This window comes from Perissodus microlepis, chromosome 4 (genome assembly GCF_051167445.1).
Source record: "Perissodus microlepis isolate ML-2025 ecotype Zambia chromosome 4, ASM5116744v1, whole genome shotgun sequence".
Taxonomy (NCBI): domain Eukaryota; kingdom Metazoa; phylum Chordata; class Actinopteri; order Cichliformes; family Cichlidae; genus Perissodus; species Perissodus microlepis.
Genome location: NC_140464.1, coordinates 17,379,990 through 17,402,968, shown reverse-complemented (window position 1 = coordinate 17,402,968; position 22,979 = coordinate 17,379,990). Strand labels below are relative to the sequence as shown.

Below are 22,979 nucleotides of genomic sequence, written 5' to 3'. Positions count from 1 at the left end.
GATGATTCCTGTGACATAAATGACAGACCCGACCACATAGCTCGTACGTTTTACACTTTTCTTTATTTCGGTTGTCGTGTCCAAAGCTCACAGCCGCAGCTTTTCAGCTGCATCCTACACACCACAACAACCCCAACCTCAGGTCCCGGCACGTTTAATACAGGGGAGGCATGATGAGCTGATGGAGCTCCGGTGTGTCAACCTCCCCTGTGGCTGCGCCATGAAGCATGCCCGTCACAATGTTCATGCAAGTCAAGAAAGCTATCATTAGGCTGAAAAATAGAAATAAAAATATCAGAGAGGCAGCTGAGGCTGCACTGGCCTGGGAATGCACTGCCCAGCTCACTGATGCCAAAAGGCCCGAAAGATGACAGACGACGACTTAAAGTGCAATCACAAGGGTCTCAAGGTTTACAATCTAGAGATGCCTTCATGAAATTACAGGTTTACAAAGCTGGGTATATTTAAGAACAGGGAGGGCAGATTAGACTTCACAGGAAAACATTTAAAAGAGATGGACAGTTCTGGAAAAATTATTTGAACAGATTAAACCAAGATGAATTTGTACTAGAATGAGGACACTTCAATGCTGATTGGATAACGATCCAAAGCCTACTGCAAAACAAATCCAAGAGTTTCTCTGAGAAACTGAACATTCCTAATTGGTCAAGTCAGTCACCTGATCTCAACACAACAGGGCACATTTTTCAGTTGCTGAAAACAAAACTGAAAACAGATAGAGACCCACAAACAAGCGGTTAGGGTGGCTGCAGGAAAAGTCTGGCAGAGCACCTCAAGGGAGGAAAAACTGCATTTAGTGATGTCACTGAATGCAAAGGATTTTAATTCAAATATTTTTTTAAAAACCCTCTATTTAAATTATATTAGCTTGTCCAAATACTTTGAGCCTCTGAACACCAGACTATCTTTAATAATGTTTGTAATTCCTAAACAGTATATGTTAAACCCCCTGTGGTTTTATACAAAGACATTGTACCACTCAACGAAGAAAACATCTTTGGTTTCTAAAAAGTTTTTCGAAAGTGAGTATTTACCTGTCAGCAGAGGTGACAAGTAATGAAGTACAAATACATCATTACTTCTTTAAGTTGCTTGAAGACGTTTCACCTCTCATCCGAGTTGCTTGAAACGTCTTCAAGCAACTTAAAGAAGTCCAGACGCTTTTCTTTGCAAGCTCCTTTGACTACGATGACCTGGATGACTGAGAACCTTCACAGACAAATACATCATTACTGTAATTAAATACAATATTCTGGTATCTGTAGTACTTATTTTTCTGAAACCTTTTACTTTTACTCAATTTTTACAAAAATATCTGACCTTTCTACTCTTTACACTTTCAAAACAGGCTTGTTACTTAACACATTTGGGGGAAGTATTATTTCAAACCACTGTGGGCCTTCAAACCAATAAATATGGGACTAACAAAATGGAACAAAGATATTTAAAGACCATTCTACTGATGTATCCATTACCAGTGCTTATTGCATACAAAGGAATGAAGGAGGCAAAAAGGTAGTTTATGCAGTGTGTTTGCAGTACTTCAGCATTAAGCTAGCCCTACAGAAGAGGAGCGCGTATAAAGGGAGTAAGAAAGTTTTTTGTTTGTTCTTTTTTTAATGGCAGATTATTTCAAATGCAGTGTTTATGTAAGCTCAACAAATATCAGCAAACACACAAATTGTTTCTGTGTCACACAGGTACAGGTGTTTTATTTCACAGGGAAGAAAGAAATGAGAGCTGTTCACTCAGAGATGGGGAAACATGAGAAAGGCAGAACAGAAGAAGAGAGGTTATTTTTAAAGGTAAGGACTACTCAGGGACATTTGATGAACAGGAAATTTGAAGCTTACATGTAATGTGTTTATTTTTTAAATAAGATATTGGTTGTGTATGATGTGAAGTTCAGCTTTTTATATATTGTGATATACCCAGCAAAACAAAACAAAGTGTGTACTTAGTTTTTGTTATTCAGATGTTCCATGACAATACTCAACAGTTTAGTGCAGGATAAACATGTTAGATTGTCACTGTGATGAATCTACAATAATGCACTGTGTTGGTGCACAGTTGCTTTGGTGTTCATGTCACAGTTAGGTTACATAAAATGTAGCAGAGATTATTTTAATTTAATTAATGTAAATCCACAAAAAGCAGTAAACCTCAGAGCAGCAACAGAACATTGAAGTGACAGAAATGTTTGTGAGCTGTGATTTTTTCCCCCACTACAACGATTCTTTTGACTTGCTTTACTTTGAGAAAATTTCGTAACCTGTACCCACAAAACATTGGACGCCAGATACATGGCCATCGGTCCATGACCAATTCTGGGCATCGATACACGTCCAAACTTGGTCCACAATTTGAACATCCAACCATGACCCAACCTGGACGTCAATATGACGTTCAACACTTGACCTTCATGTCTGCGACAGGTGCAGGGAATTTACATGATTAATAAATGTAATATTTCTTTATTTACAAACATTAACATCGTTTTTAAATGGGTCAATTCCCCATTTTATTGTGAAAAATGATAAGAGTAAGAGAACAAAAATGTAAATATTAAGTTAGCAGGACTTTATTTTTTTCATAAAAATACAGTGTGCCAACCCAAGTGGCTGGGCATGCACTATTAAATCCAAAAAACATTATTTAATATTTATCTTAATTGCCCCTTGGGGATAAATAAAGTCTCTCTGATTCTGATTCTGATATTGGAAAAATTATCATGTGTTTCTGTTTTTAACAAGAATGTGTGAATTCAAATTATTATTATTATTTTCAAATTATTTAATGTTTCACAGAACTTGCTGGTTAATCATTTTCATCAGGCAGAGGACTTTCTTCCACATGACTGGCTGAGGCGCTCATGCTGCCAATCCCTGAGGTGACGTCAGAATTTCCAGCTCTGGTCTTCAGCCATTCAGACACTTTGGCACGTGCTCTTTGATTCCAAAGTTCTGACAGTTTCCCAAACTCAGAGGGAGCGTCTCCGCTCACTGAAACAGAAATTGAATGCTATTTGATATCATACCCACAAGTAAAAATACAAAACAAATTCAGAGTTTTCTCTAATTAATATCAACTCACTGCTTGGAATGAAAACTCCGTCCAAGCTGGCTCCTCGTTTCACAAATGGTTGTTTTGGTTCTTCTGGTTCATTTACAACAGCTGTCAACATTCGGTCTATCAGCTCTTGCTCCCTCTTGTTCCACTCTTCTTCTGTCAGCACAGGCTGTTTTTTCCCTTGTTTGCTTTCAGCAGTGAAGCATTGTCCCTTGTTCCGTGTGATCAAATCAATTATTTTTTGGAAGAGCAGTTTGACAGGAAAATGATAACCCAAACCATGGCAGTTGAGGACATGGTATCTGGACCCACATTTTTCCACCAGCCACTGGAGGCTTTTCCCCTCTCCTGCAATGTGCTCCTCAATGAGTCTGTCATTCAGCCAGTCTCCCCAGGTGAACAACACCATGCAATGTCTCCACACTCTCTCTCCAAAGGGCATCAAAAGCTCAACCAGTGCTTTGTGGTCTTCCTCTGTGAATGCTTTGGAAATGGGAACAACCAAGAGAAAAACATGAGGGCCTGGAGCGCACATGGAGACGCTGCGGAGAACTTCTTCTTTTAGCCAGACAGGAGCCGTCGTGTCTGCAGGCCAGCCTGGAGTCTCAACGACAGCAACATTTATTCCACCTAAATTTCCTTCATGCTTTACACACTTTTCTGTTCTTCTCCGGTCCTCGAATTCCTGCACAATTTTTTTTAATTTAACAATTGTTACAGTTTTGATAAATTAAATTAAATCGTATCCTTTCTATATCACATTTCAATTCAGGCAGCATATTGGGTTACCTTTTTCAACAAACTTCTCTCAAATATCGTTTTGAAAAAGATTTTGTTTCCTGCCATACTCTTCCCAGATTCCTCTCTGCCAAGCAGTACAATCCTCAGGTCAGTGATTGTCAGCCTCTCTCCTGTAAAACAGTAAAGTTTAAACTGAAAGAGTGACTAAAATAATGCCATAATTATTTGATGATTTCTTGATTACCTTCAAATAACTTTCCCAGTATTCTTGATTGTCTTTCAGTGGTCTTTCTGATCCTTCTAGCTAATTTTCCTTCAGCCTCTTTTCTGGCCTCCAGCTGTGCTTCACGATCCGGGTCAACTTTATAATGTGAGTCTTCATTTCCCGCCCACATCTCTTCAATCTTCTCCAGGAGATCTTGTACCTGCATCTCATCATTATCCTTCATGTTGTCCAGGACGTGGTACCTGTTCCCACACTGCTTCATCAGCCACTGCAGACCTTCCTCACTCTCTATACGTTCTTCCACAGTCTTCAGTCCCAGCCAATCACCTCTAGCGAACAGAACAATGGTGTGCTTCCAGACATCATCCCTAAACAGACTCATGTGCTCCTGGACTGCTCTGTGGTAGGATGTATTAAATGCAGATGCCAGGCCTACCACGAGGAGCACTGCGTGGGGTCCTGGAGTGCACATGTACACACTGTTCTCTATTTCATGTTTATCTGTCTCAGAGGTGTCCTGAAGGGTGTGGTTGTAGAACCAGCCAGGAGAATCCACCACTGCGAGTGTCCTTTCTCCCAGAATGCCGTGATTAATTTCACAGGACATCGTTGTTCTTCTGTGATGAACAGCAAAAGCCTTTTTCCTCAGAATGGTGTTTCCAGCTGAGCTCTTAGCTGACCACTGAGCACCAACCATCACTAGTCTTAAATGTGCTGGTGGGGTTTTACCACCTGCAGAAGCAAAACTAATCAAGAATCAGGCATATAGTTTTAATGCATTCAAATCATGATATATATATATATATATATATATATATATCATCACCAAAACCAACCAGCTGATCTACACCATGGCAGCAGTGATATCACTAGGATGTTTGGATAAAACTTGACCAGCAACAAAGAAGCAGTGGGACTAGGCGCCAAGATCAAGGCAGCAGGAAGGGAAGGCCAACTATCAGAGCTGCAGAAAGGAGTTATGAAGAAAGGGATGTACCTCTAAGAAGTACCTGACTTCATGCCTAAGGCCTTGGAAACTTCCAAGCAATGACTCATAGTCCTGGCCAGTGACTTGAAGAGGTATACCAGAGGGATATAAACCAGTTGTACTCCACTGAACCATCCAAGTTGTACTCTCAGTAGCAGGAGAACAATATTGGAACAGCAGCTCCACCGAGGCTGGAGAGCAATGCTAGAAGAAAATCTTGGAGAAGGACACAACACATAACAGCTATATTAAGATTTATATAATACCCTGGGAAATTAAGGATAAGGATAAGAAAAGTGACTGCCGCTGCTCTCCTGTGCCTAGCGGAACCTCGAGTGGAGCAGCGAGGAGGCGACTGATGACGTGGTCGGCCAGGCTCCCACTGGTGGAATCGGCGGATTCTTCACAGCCAGGAAGTGTGGCGGAGCCTGAGCAGGAACTTTGGGACTTAGCTCAGGGACTGAGCATCATCATATTTTTAGTATGCTGAGGTTTATGTTTTTATTTTTTTTTCTCTCCCCTAATCAGGGTATTTTTAGTGTTGTAAATAAAGTGTATTTATCTTTTGACTATTTTAACCGGGTAATACGTTTTCTGTTTCTGTGATCACCCCCTGCTGCTCTTCCCATTATTGAAGGGGTTCCCTTCTACACTTGTGACATAAGCACTAGAAATCTCAAACCAAGGAGAACAGGAGAGCTAGAAGTACAAAAAATGCAACCCAAAACACAACTGCCATAAAATGTGATAATATCAAAATAAAAGTACAAAAACTCAAAACACTGGGGCACCGACCGAGGACCATGACACATTGCCGTATACATGGATCTTGGAATGCCTACAATTGTCCAAGATTAAAAGGACCCTCAGAGCCTTCATCAGAAATTCAGTGGGGATGTGGGGAACAACACTAGAGGCCAACTTCAAGCCAACTGCACAAGTTTCCATCAAGTGCGGGATGTGCCAAGGAGATGCTCTGTCCCCATTCGTCATAGCCCTGAATCCTCTCAGTTAAATAGCTGACAAGACTTGCTACACATACCGAATGGAGCAATCATTAGCCACCTCCTCTACGTGGATGACATCAAGCTGTATGCCAAGAGTGAACGAGACATAGATATACTGATCCATACCACTAGGATCTACAGCAATGACATCGGAATGTCATTCGGACTGGAGAAGTCTAGTCAGATGGTAACAAAGAGAAGAAAAATAGTCCAAAAAAAATAGTCAGAGCAGCATTACAGACCTTAAGGATAGCTACAAGTGCCCGGGAATTCCAAAGATAAATAGGAATCATGAAAGCTGCAACCACCAAATACCTAGTGAGAGTAAGGCAAGTCCTGAGGAGTCAGCTGAATGGGAAGAATACGATCTGGGCAATAGGTACCAACAAGATCTGGTACCTACGCTGTCCCAGTGATTAGATATCCAATTGGGATAATAAGCTGGCCAAATAAAAAGATAAAAACTACTGACAACAAGACTTGGAAGCTCCTTACTATGCATGGAGGATTTCACCCAAAATCCAGCACTGTATGCTAAGCAGAAGGAAGGAGGCCAAGAACTAGTGAGAGCAACAAAGTCAGATGTTTTCTCCAAGTTCAAAAGACCCAAGTAGACATGGGCAAACTGCCACGGAAGTTTCAATGGAACTGAAACTGGAACCTATGGATCGGACCTTATCCCTACAGGGATTACTTCTGTTTTTAAGTTACAAAGTAGCGACAGACCATGAGTCCCTACATTCAGAAGGCAAATATCTCTAATGAATATCTAAATGTAACTGTAACTAGTAACTGGTATCCATTGCCTTGTCTCATGTGGTGGTACATGAAATATCTTGTATGTGTGTGTGAATAAAGTGAGAAATATGTCTCATTTTCTTCTGCAATTTACTTTAGAGATTTATTAGTCTTTAATTCAACTTCATTGTGATTTTTTTTTTCAGGACCTCTTTGACTCACCTTCAATTAGTGCTCTGAGTTTCCTTCTGTGTGTCTGCACCTCATCAAACCTCTTTGATGCTCTGTCACTTATTGCTTTTATTTCCTCCCTCAGAGTGTTTCCATGAGCATGATCAATGGGATAGTGACGGCCTTCGTTTGCAGCAACCATTGCCTCGATTTTCTCAAAAAGCTTTTCAACTTGACTGCTGTCCTCCCTGTTACTCACACAGAGGACATGTTTTCTGTTTCCACATTGCTCAAGAATCCACTGCATTTCTGACCACTCACTGATTTTGAAGTTGATATTTTTTTTTTCCCATGGATCTTCAGCAGTGAACAGTACGATGGTGTGATTCAACACATCCTTGTGGAAAAGTTTCAGGTGCTCTTTTAAAGATGATATGAAGATCTGGGGCAAAAAAAAGCTATGATGAAAGACCAGAAGAAAGGCGTGAGGTCCTGGGGGACACAGATGGACGCTGTTCTGGATTTCTATCTGATCCAGCTTTGGGGTGTTTTCTAGTGGATAGTGCCACCACCAGCCTGGAGTATCCACCACAGTGACCCGTCTGCCATGAACCTCCTGCTGCCCCGCCACACTCTGGGCAGTTCTTCTGCTGGTGTCAAAAACATTTTGACCCAGTATGATGTTACCGCTCAGACTCTTATTACTGGGCTCTCCTGTTAATTCTCTGCCACCTATCAGCACGATCCTCAACTCTGGAGAGTCGTGACTGTGCCCTGCAACACAGATGCAGCACTGTTTACAAACTGTAAAACTAGAAAAGTGTCTTCATACAGAATTTATGGACACGTTTGTGTAACTGCAAGTACTAGTAAATAAAACTGTGAAAACAATGTGAGTAGATAGCAGTGGTATGTTTGCTTAGCTCTTTGTCCACCAGATTAAAAGCCAAGATGACAGAGGTGTGAAATAAAATGATGTTTCATACATACAGAATAATCTGTAAATGATATCTCTGTTAAGCACTGAGTAATCTACTGAACACTGTGGAATCTAAGCACAATCAGACATGCGACACTGAGAGTCACTTCCCTGTATGCAAAGACACGGCCAGTAACAACTGAGTCTGATTAAAAATGTGCTTCCTTGTTATGTTAACAAATAAATCAAAACAGTCTTATATTCCATTTCCATATACAGGTTTAATGAACAGAATAATATTTACCAGAGCTGGGGACAGCACGCTCATCAGCCATTGTTTAACTAAAGTGAAACAAAGAACAGGAAAGGCAGAACTCAAAGAACCAGTTTTAATAATCTACAAGCTGTTTTCTTAAAGGAGAAATACCAAATATTTACTTTAGAAATGTTTTGATATTCTTTTTAAAATCAGTTCAGGCAAAAAGTGCTGCGAAGAAGTATTTGCCTCTTCCTCATTTCTTTTTTTTTTTTTTTTTTTTTTTTTTTTTCTCCACATTTGTTAAATGTTTCAGATGGTAAAATAAATGTTGATATTAGACTAAAGTAACCTGATTAAAGACAACAGTGATTATTTAATTTATTAAGGTAAGAAAGTTGTCCAATCCTTACCTGGTCCTGTGCGACAAAGTGAGAGCTTAGTTCAGTTTCACTAACCACACCCAGGCCTGATTACTGCCAGACTTGCTGAATCATGAAATCACCAAAAGGAAGAGAAACTGTGTGATAAAGTGAAGTAGGCTAAAAGCTCTCAAACAGCACCACATAATAACACAGTCTAAGGAAACAGCTGAGAAATAAAGCCATTGACATCTATCAGTCTGGAAAGACAAATGGAGAAGGTTTGGAGCATAAAAGATGTCATAAAAGAACCCAGAACAACATTTAAAGAACTGCAGGCCTCACTCACCTCAGTCAATGTCAAAGTTCATGAGTCAACAATAAGAAAAAGACTGTGAAAAATGGCGTCCATGGGAGAGCAAAAAGAACACAAAGGTTCGTATCATTCGCCCAAAAAATATATTAAATAAAATAATATTAAATTGAAATGATATATATTCTATATAAACTAATAGTCTATGAACTGATGAGGAAAAAAGGTTCATTTTTTGGAAGTCAAACGTGGTGGTAGTGCGGTGGTCTGGGGCTTCTTTGCTGTACAAGGTAGAGGCTGCTTTGCAGATTTCGGCAGTGACTTTTATATATCCTTTATTTATCTGGCTAAAAAGTGTCATTGACATAAAAAAAATGTCTTTTTTTTTAAAGAAAGATCTGGCCCAGAGGGAAGCAGAAATTGTAAAAAATAAATAAATAAATAACAACAAACTGTTTTATAAACATACTTTAAGTGACTAAGAAGGAAAATGTTGATTATAATATAATATAATATAATATAATATAATATAATATAATATAATATATATTAAAATGCAGAATCATAAACATATCTTTATTTTATATATAGCCCCTTCAAAAATCCTTTTTACTACAGTCTATTTACCAATAAATTCAATGAATTCATTTGTATTTATACAGCACCAAATCATAAGAGCAGTCGCCTCAAGGCGCTTTTTATTTTAAGGCAGACCCTACAATAATACATACAGAGAAAACCCAAAAATCATATGACCCCCTATTGGCAAGAACTGGCGACAGTAGGAAAAAAAACTCCCTTTTAACAGGAAGAAACCTCCGTCAGATCCAGGCTCAGGGAGGGGCGTCTGTCTGCTGCGACTGGTTGGGGTGAGAGAAGGAAGACAGGACAAAAAACATGCTGTAGAAGAGATCCAGATATATATTTATACTTCCCCAGTCTATGTACACTAACAGGCCAGTTGCCATTTCTTTAATGAGGAGGATGTGGACATCCTGGAGAGGGAGGAACAGAGGGACAGAGAGTAACACAGTTCATTTACATGAAAGGGGAAAGATATCTAGGCCCCTTAAGTGTACCTCTATCTCCAACTTACAATGCTGTGATTGCGTCCACTCCCCAACTCTCTGAATGGTACTCATGGTCACTGATCAATGGTCACAACAGTTTAAATATAAACAATCATGAAACTGCCCATTGTTAGACATTGTTAGTTTCACCTATTATGCAAATGTACTGTTTAAAAGGTTGGGGAAACCTGCAGTCAGCTGAGAGTGAAGAAGTCACTTGGATGAGTATTGAAATGGTTCTTCCACTGAAAAAGTCCAGGAAAACAGGATCAACTTCTAGGTTTGTAATTTTTGTTTATTCTCTTTAGTGACAGGGTTTTAAATCTGTGCTAATATTAGTGTTTTCTTGGAAAAACTTACTGACAGTGGAACAGTAGGCTGTGAAAGTCTGGGTGAATATAGTTATATAAATAAAGGTAGGAAACTTTGAAGTTAATTTGCCTTCTTTTGGTTGTATGAGTAACAGGTTAGAGTGACGCTCAGTCGAGTCTCAAAAGACTGGATAAGCACAAAATATACCAAAGTGGACTGGTTCCTCGTGACTCAATCATTCTTTTCAGGTCATAGAATTGTTTTGCTCTTCCTTATCCAGGTTAAATGAGCTTCAGTAACAGGGTTGCTGATATGTTTTTGGGGAAAAAACATTTATTATTCTTCATCTTTAACATATTGATGTGATGAAAAAAAATGGTGTAACAATATAAAAGACACAATTATAAAATGAATTGTAATTGTTTGACATGAAATATGGTTATCAAGAAGTTGAGATAAAATGTAAAAAAAATAAATAAAAACAGCTTCTTGATCTATTTTGTATTTTAAATATTTTGGAACCATTTTTTAACAACTAGCTTTAGCTTTTTCTCCCAATAAGTGTAATTTACACAAAAAAATATATTTTAATAGGTTTTACGTGGATGGATGGGATATAATTTTGTGAAACGTGAAATGCTCACACTAGAGGGAGCTGTCGTTATTTTACCTCTCCGTTAAAGGCGACGCCACACGCCATCTTTGTTATGGGCGGACTAGGACAGCTGATGACGGAGGCGTTTTCTTCCCTGTGATTGGTGGACTGACGCTATGCCAAAGGTCGTGTATATTTCGCGCTCTTGATTCACAACCGAACTGGCGCGCTATTGAAACAGCCGCAGTATGCGAAGAAATACGAACCTTTGGTTCGGTTTCGGAGCAGTTCGGAAAATATCCGTGTAACATTTTAGCACTTTGCCTTCTTATATACTTGTCTGACACGCCGGGAAATGTTTGGAGCACTTCTGGGATCTGTGGGAAGCTTTTAGACTAGCATCTAGCGAAGACAGCTAGCTTGTTGTTTTACAGTAACATGTTTCTTTTGGCACCAAACAGACTCACGCGATGATTTTATCCTTAGTTGTTTGTTCAGTCAGTCGTAGACGTGAATGACAAACCTTTGCAGCAAGTTCCGGTTCGGCTTCATCGGTGAGTGTTTCCTTTGTTTACGTGGTTTCTCTCTCTTGTGTCGCACAAAACTGGAAGTTCCTGGGCGCCATGTCAGGAATAATATCATTTTACAGCTTGGTTGTTGTTTGCGAACACCATAAGTAACACACACGTGAGCCTACTGTTTATCAGCCTTTTCATACTGGCAGTGCTTTAGCAAAACTTCTACTTGGCTGTCGTGACATTGACAAAAAGCGCTGACAGAACACTACTTTAAAGAAAAGGAAAGGCTTTGTGTTATCACTTGTAAATACACTTAGTGTTAAAGTAATTATTAATATTTCTGAATGTAAATACCACATGCTTTTATCACAATGTCAAAACATAATAAACGCTCGTAATCCGCGCAACAAAATAAAAGGAAAACGGCTAAATCATCCAGAACATACCTGAATGCAGATGCATCATATAAAGTACAAATAACCTGCACATAGCTTTATTTTAATTGTTGATTTTCATCCCCCCCCCCCTTTCTTTCCCCGTTGTTATTTTCCGGGTCCTTTTTTTCTTGCCACCAGACTCGCTGCCTGGTGATTGTAGTGAATTTTTCACATTCAGCGACTGATTGCAATTTGTGGTGACTAAAGATTGCCCACTCACGACCACTTTTGATTGCACAGGTTGCCTGGTAGGAGGCAACCTTTTTGCAGTCAGTCTGACTTTGACTGACTGCCATTACTCGTTAAAGGTTTGCAAGTAGTTACATCTAATTTATAAACACTGACCTATTGTTGGTTATTGTAAATATTGGATATTTACAAAGTTTAACTTTGAGGACATCATTTGCAGTTAACAAAAGGTTCAAAGATCTAAATATATGTTAATGAAATACTCGGCAAAAATAAAATAAAAAAAATATTGTGATAATATCATATTATGGAGTGTCTGGTGAGTCCCACCTGTAGCTTTTAGTTATTATTTTCTCTAAAAATGGTAAAGTCACAGAGGAGGAGAGACAGCTTCTTGGCAGGAATCAGTATGAGGGAAAATTAGAAAATGTCAGGTGACACGATGGGTCACCTGGGAAAAGGAAAACAGTTAAACTTTCACCTGAATCTCTGATGTGTCTTGTGATCTGTTCTTCTGCAGAGTTGTGTGTAACAGTGTTTTATTTATTTCTGCTTTAGGTCTCGTCAGATAATGGCTGGTGTTGTGGCTATGCCTTCTGTCATTGAGGACTTTGACAGCCAGGTGTGTTATGACACTGATTTGAGCAGCGCATCAAATGCACCAACTATTTTTAACGTCCTTGCATTTTTATCTTTGATTAAATTTGTCTTTCTTTTGCAGCCTTGCAAGAAATCTCGCAAAGATGGTGGCAGTCCTGTTGTCAAAACAATCACCAACTATTTTTCTCCTGTGCCTAAGCCTGTGGAGAAACCCTTCTCTCCTCCACGTTCCAACAACATCATGAACTACTTTAGCAAGAGGGCTCCATCCTGTAAAGAGAAAACCAGCTCACCAGAGCAAACTAAAGAAGCAGGGAGGCCTCATTTTGCAGAAAAACACACCAATCCGGAGACGGTGAAACAGCTGTCTCAGAAACAGGGTCGAAAAACCAGCAAAGCTGCAAGGAAACTTGTGGGGGCTGAAGGTGTCAGTTCCACCGAGGAGTCAAGTTGCGTGACTGTACAAGAATCGCATGAAGGCAAAGACCAGGCTGTAGATGCAGTTAAAAGTTTTGGAGTCCTTGGCAGCGATACAGCAGCTCTACTGGCCCAGCTTAGTGCTGAGAGCTGCATTCCTGCAGAAACATCAGAGAGAAATGCCACTAAGATTATCACGGTTGAGCAGGCTGAGAAAGATGATGATCAGGAAGATGGTTCTAAATGTGTTGAACTTAAAACAGCACTAAACACTATTGAGTTGTCTCCGATTGTACCCTCAAAGTATGAAGCAAAACAGGTTAAAACCACACCACAAAATACCAGGAAGAAGCAGCAACAAGAGGCAAAGCAGTCAGAGCCAGAGGAGAAAGAAGCAGAAACTGAGAACTCTCTCCGTGATGTAAGCACGGAGGTCAATGTTGATGAGTCTTCTCAGTTGAACAGCAGCACAGTAAGAATCTCCTTTGAGGATTTTGTGCGGAGTCAGAGTCAGGATGAGGCTGAAAAGGACAGAGAAGATGATGACTGTAAAATAAAAACTGAGACAAAGGAAACAAACTTGGGTGAGCTGGATATTTCCAAATCTGAAGAAAACATGGTTCCTAAGGAGTCGCCATCATTTCAGGTTTCACCCCGAACTGTCACCATCCAGGCTCAAGTGCACGTCTCACCAAAACAAGAACCAAGCAAAGCAGTGGGAAAGTTGGCTTCCATCTTCAACCGGAAAAAAGGCGGACGTAGTCCTGCAGAGAGATTCTCACCTTCTCTCGCAGAGGCTGGACACCAGCTTCCTTCTCTGACTACCAAACGGAAATCCAACGTGGTTCTCCAGGAGGAGGATCTAGAGCTGGCAGTGCTCGAGAGCGAATCCACTCCTAAGTGCAGTGAAGTCGAGAGGAAGCAGTTCATGGCCGCTTTTAAGCAGCCCACTGCAGACGGCTCCAAATCCAAGCCTGTCAAGAGCCAAAGCAAGCAGAAGCAACCAGAAGAGCAAAGTTTGGATGCTGCTGATAAAGCTGCTGAAGCTGAAACTGAAAATCTGCTGACTGTTGAGCAAACATCTCAACCCTCTCAAGGAAAGAAAGCCACTAAGAAGAAACCAGCAAAAAAGGGGGGAAAGAAAGCTAAAGAGGGAGAGGAGACTGTGAGTGCGTCTCCTGCTGCTGCTGAGGAAGAAACGCCAAACATGACTGTTGAGGTCGAGGAGAAAAGGCCAGAGTCTCCCATCACCACATCTCCGTCCATGCCAGCTCTGAGAAGATCCAGACGGGAGGCTGTAGTGCAGAAAACACCTGAAACCACCCCAACAAGTCCTCTCAGAAAAACCAGGAGACAAACTCAAACAGAGTCAAAGGGCACTGATGTTACTGCTTTACTTCATCCTGAGGACAGCCCTATAAAGATGTCCACCCCAAAGACCCACAAGTCCAAATATGGCGTCTTTCAATCGGAGCTGATGTGCCCGCCTGACGATAAAGAGAGTCCAATCAGGTGACGCATGCTTTTTCTTTAATCTGCCTCCTGATCTTATCCATTTTTAACATAAAAGTAAAAATGTGTAATGTTTTTTTTCTTCTTCTTCTTCTTTTTTTTTTTTTTTAGGATGAAATTTACGCGATCCAGTAAAAATGTTTCCACATCTAAGGCTGAAGGCATAAATGCGTCTTTGCCTACTAAAGTAAGCATGGCATTTTTTTCTTTTGTGAACTTGGGGAAAAAATACTAAACCATCATAATTGTGGTGTGAAGATAATTAAACTCTTGTTCTAATTCATCCTATTCAGACATCGAGTGAGTCTAAGAAGAGAGAACAGGCCAAGAGGTTGGTGCAAAAAGCCAAAGTGATTCAGCAGAATAAAAAAACTTTGGAGGAGAAGAGCTCTCTGAGGCGCTCATCGCGAACTTCCATCAAGAGGAGCTACTGTGAAGATGAGGTAGAGTCAGTGGCAAGCGAGGAAGATGAAGTGTGTGTTAAGATGAGGCTATGAGTGAGTGGTGTTGTGTGACTGTGTAAACAAGAACTAAGGCAGACTGGTCTCAGATTACTGAGACTACAAAATCGAATGTAACTAATATACACGTGTGTTAATACACACTAAACTACACATTTATTTCTCAGTCATGTTGTGGATGTTTACTCAGTTTATCCTTAAGGGTCTTTATAAGACATTACTCGGAGAACATTTGACTGTGGTAGAGGTTTCAGAGGAGCGGTTATTTCAAACCTATGCCATAACTTTCCACCTGAAACATAAATTCTCAGTCATTAGTCACCACTGACCCAGATGTTTTTAAAATTGATAAAAATCTGAACAGTTATCAGTCTTAATGCATCAGGCCTAAATATTACCTCGCTGTCGCCCTCATGAGTCTTTCTGGGGTAAAACCTAAAATGCAACACCATAAAAAAAGGCTCTCTGTGTTGTTGTTTGTTTTTGTGTGTTTGTGTTTGTCAGGATTCTGTCATCTGCGTTGATGACCAGACTGCCTCTCCTCTCAAAGAACCTGAAAAAATGAAAACCCAGAAGCCCTTACGCAGTCTGAATGATGTTTTGGGCAAAGCCGCCCCACCTGGCAAAGCCTCTTCAGGTAGTTTTTATAGTTTCCTCTTAACTAAAACTGATTTATTGATTTATTTTGTAATATCTTCTAACAGATATGTGTTTTCTTTGTTTAAGGCTCCAGAGTGGGCTCACACAACCAAGACAAGACTGCTCGCAAGGTGTCAGCCGTGATCTCCATCTTTGATGACAGCAGCTGCGAGGGCTCGGAGAACTCGCAGGATGATGAGCAGTTCAGGGCGCGCAGAGAGTTCCTGAAGAGCGGTTTGCCCGAGTCCTTTAAAAAACAGATAGCCAAGACTGCTGCCACGAAGGAGGCGTACTCTGCCTCCTGTTCCTCCTTTCAGCTAGTGACACACACCAGGCAACCACCAAACGGTAAGCATATTCATATTCAGTAGTCGAATATCACGCTGGAGTTTTAAGGCAAAGCCTAATTTCTGTGCATACCGACAGATTGCTCTCTCTGGAGTCTGCCATGGCCCGAGTCCTCATTACTGTGTCAGCTAAAAGAGCTTTGGAGGCAAACATCCAAACCTCTGCCAGCAGTCAGTGGCTCGCTTTGTGTGAAGACTGCACCAGCCTGTCGGAGCTTTTGTAAAAGGGTACGCTGTTTTAATAACCTGATCCTCAACACCCATCACTTAATATCCAGCTTTAATCCCTCCCATCTAAAGGCACATGTATAATAACAATGTTATATTTTTAAAAAAGGATGAGTTTATATAAAAATGCAAGCTTAAAACCCCTTTTTGGCTCTATTGTACTGGGATAAATAAAGAGTGGACTTTAATAGTGTGTTTTGGTTCCAGGGTTCAGGCTGGAGACCTGAGATCTCTGAAAGTGTTCGTCAGCTTCTAGTTGAGGAGTTCAGCACCAGCAACCCTCAGTTCCCTGCACAGATGTTCATCGCTCGCTTCCTGAAGAAACGCGCTGACCATCAGAAGCAATTTACACACTCAGGTCAGTGTCTATAAGCAGATAAGTGCAAGGACACGTGTTAAACTGCAGTGGCTGTGTGTTTTAGGGTTTAATGACAGTCTGTTTAGTCCTTTTGACTAAGTACTAAGTATTTAATGTTCGCCTTGTTTGAGTGAAAATGGGACAAAAGTGCTTGTCCTGAATTATCCTGACCAAATACTGAATTTTACTTTCTCAGAAGAAGAGGCTGCGACCAGAGATGCAACTGAACCAGCGGGAGGGAAGAGGAAAAGAACGAGTGAAGGAGAAAATACGGCAAAGATGGCTAAAAAGCAGCGATCCAACCATTCAGAGGAGAACGTCTCCACAGCAGAGCCAACGAAGCGTGGAGGCCGTACAAGACGATCTCAGAGATCCAGGCGAGGAGAGGAGGAAGAGGCGACAGAGAAAACCAAGCCTCCACTCCATCCTGCTCCCATCCCACCTGATGATGACAGCGTGTGCATAGTAGAGGACTTGCTTTCAGGAGAGGACACTGGGAAAAAAGGTGTGGTAGCTTTTCTGTGTGTGTTCTGAATCACTGCTGTTACCTTAAAGGAGTCTGTAGTTCTTCTCAGTATATATCAGCATTTATCCGCTTTTGAGATGAGGTTTGTTTTACAGCCTGTTCTCTGCTGCCCCCAACTGGCCAAAATTGCAAATATAAATCCTCAGATTAAAATCTGAAACTCAGTCTGGTGTATTTGTTTTTTTTCCTACAGATGTGGTGAAGGAGGACGTGCTCTGGACTGACAAATATCTACCACAACACTCCAGTGACATCATAGGCAACACCGCCTCAGTGAGGAGGCTGCACAGGTGAGGAAATGCAGATGTAGATGACTCGTTTTTATAATGCTGTGCCTCTCATTTAAAAAAGCCAAATCTGCACTGTATGGAGATCAAATACTGACTGTATATATATTTTTTACGGCTAGCTGGCTGAAGGAATGGAAACTCCGTGCTGACAGAGAAGAAAGAAAAAAGCAGAAGGAGAAGAAAAAAGAGGACGGCAGCTATGGTGAGAGATAAGAACAACAATAAAAATCTTAACTACTACTTTTAGCTGCATGTTTGTTATAACTCTATGGATTTTTTTAAATCCCCAGACTCAGACTGGGACGGTGGAGAGGACGACTCCCAGGATGGAGAGGACATGTTGTGTAACACAGTGCTGATCACAGGACCCACTGGAGTAGGAAAGACTGCTGCAGTGTATGCTTGTGCCCAGGAGCTGGGCTTCAAGGTACAGACGTGTCACGTGACTCTGATGCGATGCGTTTGCTCGATGGATACCTGGATAACTTAAGTTCCTAAATTGTCTCTTCAGGTGTTTGAGGTGAATGCTTCATCGCAGCGAAGTGGTCGTCTTATTCTGTCCCAGCTGAAAGAAGCCACTCAGTCACATCAGGTGGATAGTCAGGGGGTCAATGCCCACAAACCCACATACTTCAACAGCTATGGCACGAGCAGCAGCACCGGCTCGCTCAGGCCTGGATCTTCTCCAAGTATGTGAAAATATCACTCTCTCTTTTTTAAATTTTACATTCTGCACAATCTGCATGAGAATATTACAAGATGACTCTCTGATTGTCTTTCAGGAAAGCTGAACTCCCCTCGCAGGGTGGTTTCCTCCCCCAGGAAACCGCAGTCGCCCAGAGGTTTTAAAAAAGGAAGCCTGACTCCAGTTTCTTTAGCTAAATTCTTTAAAACAGCACCGTCCAGCACCAAGGAGCCACAAAACACTACAAAAGGTAAGCAGATGGGTACATTTTAATCTTCTTTGATGATAAAACCTGCATGAAGGGTTTTAATTGGGGACTTTATTCTTTCATTTCTTCTTCCAGCTGCTTCCAAGAAAGTTGGGAAAGCAAATGAGGCTGTCCTTCCTGTGAAATCACCACCAGCTCCCAAAGAGAAGGGCAGCGAAGAACAGAGCAAGAAGACGGCTACGTCGCTCATCCTGTTTGAAGAAGTGGATGTTATATTTGACGAGGACTCTGGATTTCTAGCTGCCATCAAGACGTTCATGACGACGACTAAGAGGCCAGTCGTCCTCACGACCAGCGGTTAGTCTTTCAGTGTGGCCTGTGCTAACGGTGTGTTTATCTACTGTTTGCATATTGAGTTTAAATGATGTTTGTTTTTGTAGATCCGGCTTTTAGCAGCATGTTTGATGGAACCTTTGAGGAGATACATTTCAAGACCCCATCTCTGGTGAGTGGAGGGTTGTTCGGCCTGATTGTGTCGGCTCTGATGGAGTCATTCAGCCCAGCATTCATGTTTGGTTTTTTGTTTGTTTGGTTTTTTTCCTGCTACAGTTGAACGTGAGCAGTTACCTGCAGCTGCTGTGTTTGGCTGAGGACATGAGGACGGACCCCGCAGACATCCGGTCTCTGCTCAAACTCAACGGCTGCGACATCAGGCAGAGTTTGCTGCAGCTGCAGTTCTGGACTCGCAGTGCAGGCGGCCGCCACGGGGCAAGGCCTTTAGTGCCGACGGGCAAAAATGGTAAGAAGATGATCGGGGACAGTTTGAGCTTTTAATACCTTCTGTTTTTGCATAATAAAATAATTTTCTGTAGCTGTGACTCGCTCTAAAAGTGTTTTCTCCCTCATTTTATTAGAAACTGAAGTAAAGCCAGAACCTGAAGAGGCAGCAGACAAATCCACCCTGCCTCCCTGTGACACTGGCTGCACTGAGAGCAAGCTGGGCCTGCTCAATAATGGACAAGAGAGAGACGTTTTGGAGCTGCTCAAGGTAAATTGTTTATTTACCACGCAGAGTGCATAACAGGCAGTTACGTCTATTAATGGATCGTGGCTCTGGTACTCAGGCAACAATTCCTGTCACTGGAGGGGCACCCAAAGTTTACTCACCATACCTTCAGGCTGCTCATTCTTTCAAGTTAATTTTAGATGTATGGAAATACACTATCAAATAAAAGCACATTAACTGTGCACATTAGTTTGTAACTAAAGTGTGAAGCAGAACAGAAATGTCAGACTTTTAATTGTATTACACGCATTTTGTAGCTTTTCCTGCTGATAAAGAGCTCCCTGTGGCCATTCATCCTGCATTAAAGTAATGAGATAATAGATTTCTATAAGTTTACACATTTACTTCATAAAATTTAAGCCCAAAGAGTCGCAGTGACAGATTTCTTTCTGTTGAAATGCAGATTACTCAGGGATTAAATATGTAGTTAAACCTCTGTACACTGACAGAAAGGCAGTTTCAAACTTTGATCTTACTCAAATCAGTTTGACACCCCTGATCTGTAGTGTGGACTTAGTCAATATTAATAAAATCTCATACAGGTAATTTGGCTGCAGTGACAAACAGAAACATGAATGAACTAGTAGTAGGTTGGACATCGTTCTGTGATCTAACATTAAATTACACCAAAGGAATCTCTGATTCCAGTAGGGAAAAATGTTTTTGTGAAATCAAGGAGTGGACGATATAGGAAGAAACGCGGACTGTCGTATCGATGCTTTCTGTTAGACGCTGCAGTTAAAAGTGTCAGTAAATAAAAATCCTTCATCCTTCTTTTCCAATAAGCTGCTCTCAGTGATGACACACTTCCTAAGTAACATAACCTTAAAACTCTTCAGGAGATGCACAGTATTTTCACGTAATAAAACAGAAAACTATATTTCTACCTCACATGTTGTGCCTTGTAACCAGCTACCACATAACCACATCAATAATTTCCATCCCCTGTTTGCTCCTCCTCTCATATGGAGTGCCGAAAGTGAGAGCACCTTGCAACGCTTGAAGTCCTTTGTTTACATTTGGGTCACACATCACCAGCTCCTCGTATCACCTCGCCTCGTATCGCCTCCACGATTGATGATTTCACTCAGGAAATCATCAATCGTGACAATAAGGAGAATGATGTGCTGTGTTTAAAGGGGTGAAAATTTTATTTTGAATAGTATTGGACGCTTATATGGCCCCACACTTTGAATAATGTCTGGCTTTAACAGGAGGGAAAAGTAGACACAGTTTGTTGGTTTGAAAGTTCAAATGCTGTTATAGTCCTGCGGGACTCGCACAGCACTTTGAGCTGAGCTGGAGTTAAGCGTGTCCAGTATGACTGAGTGTGTGTTGTTTCTGCAGAGCCACAGTCTGGTGGAGGAGCCCGGTTGTTGGGAGCTGCTGACGGACTCCAAACGACGTGGAGTCGACTTACTCTACTCGAACATGGAGATCCTTTTACCTCTGCCGCTCACACATCTGACTACCTCTACCCGCAACCCAGAGCAGTGCGCTTCTGTATTGCAAGACCAGCCTTCTGCCAGTCCGAAAGAGCAACCGTCATCCACGCTGCTATCGACAGAGTCAGCTGATTGCTCAGACAGCAACAGTCCAGTCAAAATGTCTAACAGGATGAGGAAGAACAAGAGGAGACGCCATCTACCTGACCAAGCTGGAGCTGACTCTGACTCAGACTCAGAAGATAGATTTCTTTCTCTCTGTAAGCCTCAGAACGCTCCTCAGGCCAAAGAGAAAGTCAAAGCTTCAGAAAGGGCTAAAAGGAAGCCGCTGACTCCTGAGGAGCGCTTAAAAAGCCTCCCAGTCTCACAGTGTCTGGAATCAATAGCAGACTTCTTAGACAGCATATCCTACATGGACTTGTTGCTCGACAGGGCTGACAGTCACAGAGGTCTGTCATCTGTAAGTGTGGTCATAAAAGATGGGATGACAGACGAGTCAAGTGTGGAGACCGAAAGAGGGAGCTCGATGACAGCAACTGGCCTGGAGATCCAGGCGGCGGTCGAGGCTCTGAGCTTCCGCAAGTTCCGGGTATCGGCAGAGGAGGCTTTGGAGAGAACTCGACAGCTGGAAGGGGAGCTGGCCAAAGAGGCTGCAGCAGAGCTCAGCCTCCCTGTGGCTGCTCATCGGGAATGTTTCAGCTTCACACAGGACGGGCCCTCAGAGCCACAGTGAGTTTGGACGCCGAGAAAATGCCACGTTGCCCAACAAACGTGTAAAAGTAGTTTCAATGGTTTTAGCTGACGTTGATGTCCGGTGTTGCTTTCCAGGTTGGTCGAGCAGAGGAGAGAAGTGATGGAGAATCTGATGCTGAAAGGAGTGTTTGGTACACTTGGCAACAGTCCACCAGCTGCTCTGGACTATTTACCAATCATGCGCTGCATCTGCAGATCCGAGAAGCTTAAGGAGCAAGGCAAAGTTAAGCGAAGGTGAGGACAGAATTGCTGCTCCTTCAGCCGGTCAGCGGTGGCGGGTTTGGATTTAAACCGTTGGCAGGATGTGGTAAAGATGACGGTGATGGTAGTGAGGTTTAATTTTGTCACATTTGAATATGAGGTTACAAATAAATAAAATAAAACGTGGTGCATTAATGCAAGTCATTTATATGAGTCCACAGATAATGCTGAGCTGTTTATTTTCCGCCTCCTCCAGGTTTCTGCACTACCTCGACGCGATCCACTTGGGTCTCGAAAAAAGGACTCTACAGCTGCTCGCTGAAGATTTCCCCTAAAACAACAAAGACGACCAGACTGGACTCCACAGTCACACACAGGCCTTCAATAAGTACTCTCTGGCTCTCAGAAGGACTGGTGTACAGATCTCAATATGTCTGTGTCATCCTCTGAGATGGTGACAGAGCACACGGTCAGAGGCGTGTGAGCACAGAGGACCGCTTCCACATTGGTACCAACATAGAGGCGACTGAATAGTAAAGATTTAATCTGAGCTAAAGGACGGACAACTAACTAACCTCACTTGTGTCATCTTTTGGTGCTCTAAAAACTAAAATTTTACAATTTTGTCATCTTTATATTTTTGTACAGTAGTGCTCTATAGGGATGCGTATCGGTGGTTTTTATTTTGCAAAGTGCTGTTTTTATGAAGTTTTTTTTTTTCTTCTTCTTACTAAGCCCCTGGGGTCCCTCGTGTGTGGGTGTGTGCAAAATATAATTTGTAAGTTACTGAATTGAAGTGCACATGCATGTCTGGCAGCTTCAGATGTCTGCAGCCAGCACATCTTTCTGCACATTAACTTACAATTAAAGGAATTAAAAAAATTTAAAAAAACCGACTTCACGGGCTCCATGCTTTACACCACAGATAAGAGATTAACATGTAAAATAAATCTTGCTTCTGTATTTGTGTAAATTGTCACTGATTTATTTCTTTTATTATTTTTTTGGTTCATGCAGTTAATAAAGACGTGCAGCTCTTGATCCAAAGCTTACTGTGACATCATCAGTCATTTTGCTGTCTTTAATGCTTTAAATATGGACACTTTCTTCACCACAGTGGGGATTTCCTTACACAGCAATAAACGTTTATCATCCAAACAAGCCTAATGGTGTCATAAATCTGCTAAGTTTAGCACCAGACTTCTGTGTAAATTGGCAGCGCGGTCATGTGCTCGCATCTGCGCGGCGGGCAGACCGGTTTGTGGTTAGTTTCCTCTTTACCTTCATCACAGAGAGCAGCAGGGGTGCTCT

The 22,979-nt window shown here is 41.7% G+C and overlaps 2 protein-coding genes across 3 annotated transcripts; one reads left to right on the top strand and one right to left on the bottom strand.

The window, feature by feature from the left end:
* Positions 1-2,586: 2,586 nt before the first annotated feature.
* Positions 2,587-8,627, bottom strand: LOC146388721 (GTPase IMAP family member 8-like). Its single transcript, XM_084926195.1, has 7 exons — positions 8,550-8,627; positions 8,185-8,222; positions 7,013-7,735; positions 4,076-4,789; positions 3,880-4,001; positions 3,115-3,775; positions 2,587-3,023 (listed from the first exon to the last, which is right to left on the bottom strand). The coding sequence occupies exons 2-7, from the start codon at positions 8,213-8,215 to the stop codon at positions 2,839-2,841; spliced, it is 2,436 nt and encodes an 811-aa protein (XP_084782321.1). The 5' UTR covers positions 8,216-8,222; positions 8,550-8,627; the 3' UTR covers positions 2,587-2,838.
* A 2,343-nt stretch (positions 8,628-10,970) lies between these two features.
* atad5a (ATPase family AAA domain containing 5a) lies at positions 10,971-22,720 on the top strand. 2 transcript variants are annotated; one of them, XM_084926194.1, is made up of 22 exons: positions 10,971-11,342; positions 12,491-12,554; positions 12,654-14,461; positions 14,573-14,648; positions 14,755-14,904; positions 15,427-15,559; positions 15,649-15,909; positions 15,988-16,136; positions 16,344-16,494; positions 16,694-16,999; positions 17,214-17,310; positions 17,430-17,512; positions 17,601-17,737; positions 17,822-17,999; positions 18,093-18,245; positions 18,339-18,560; positions 18,644-18,708; positions 18,813-19,002; positions 19,118-19,251; positions 20,617-21,443; positions 21,543-21,701; positions 21,925-22,720. In XM_084926194.1, exons 2-22 carry the CDS (start codon positions 12,504-12,506, stop codon positions 22,001-22,003), a joined length of 5,409 nt encoding a protein of 1,802 aa, XP_084782320.1. In that variant the 5' UTR covers positions 10,971-11,342; positions 12,491-12,503; the 3' UTR covers positions 22,004-22,720. The 2 variants fall into 2 exon arrangements, with proteins under 2 accessions (XP_084782320.1, XP_084782319.1); XM_084926193.1 differs by having other exon boundaries at positions 16,691-16,999.
* Positions 22,721-22,979: the final 259 nt, after the last annotated feature.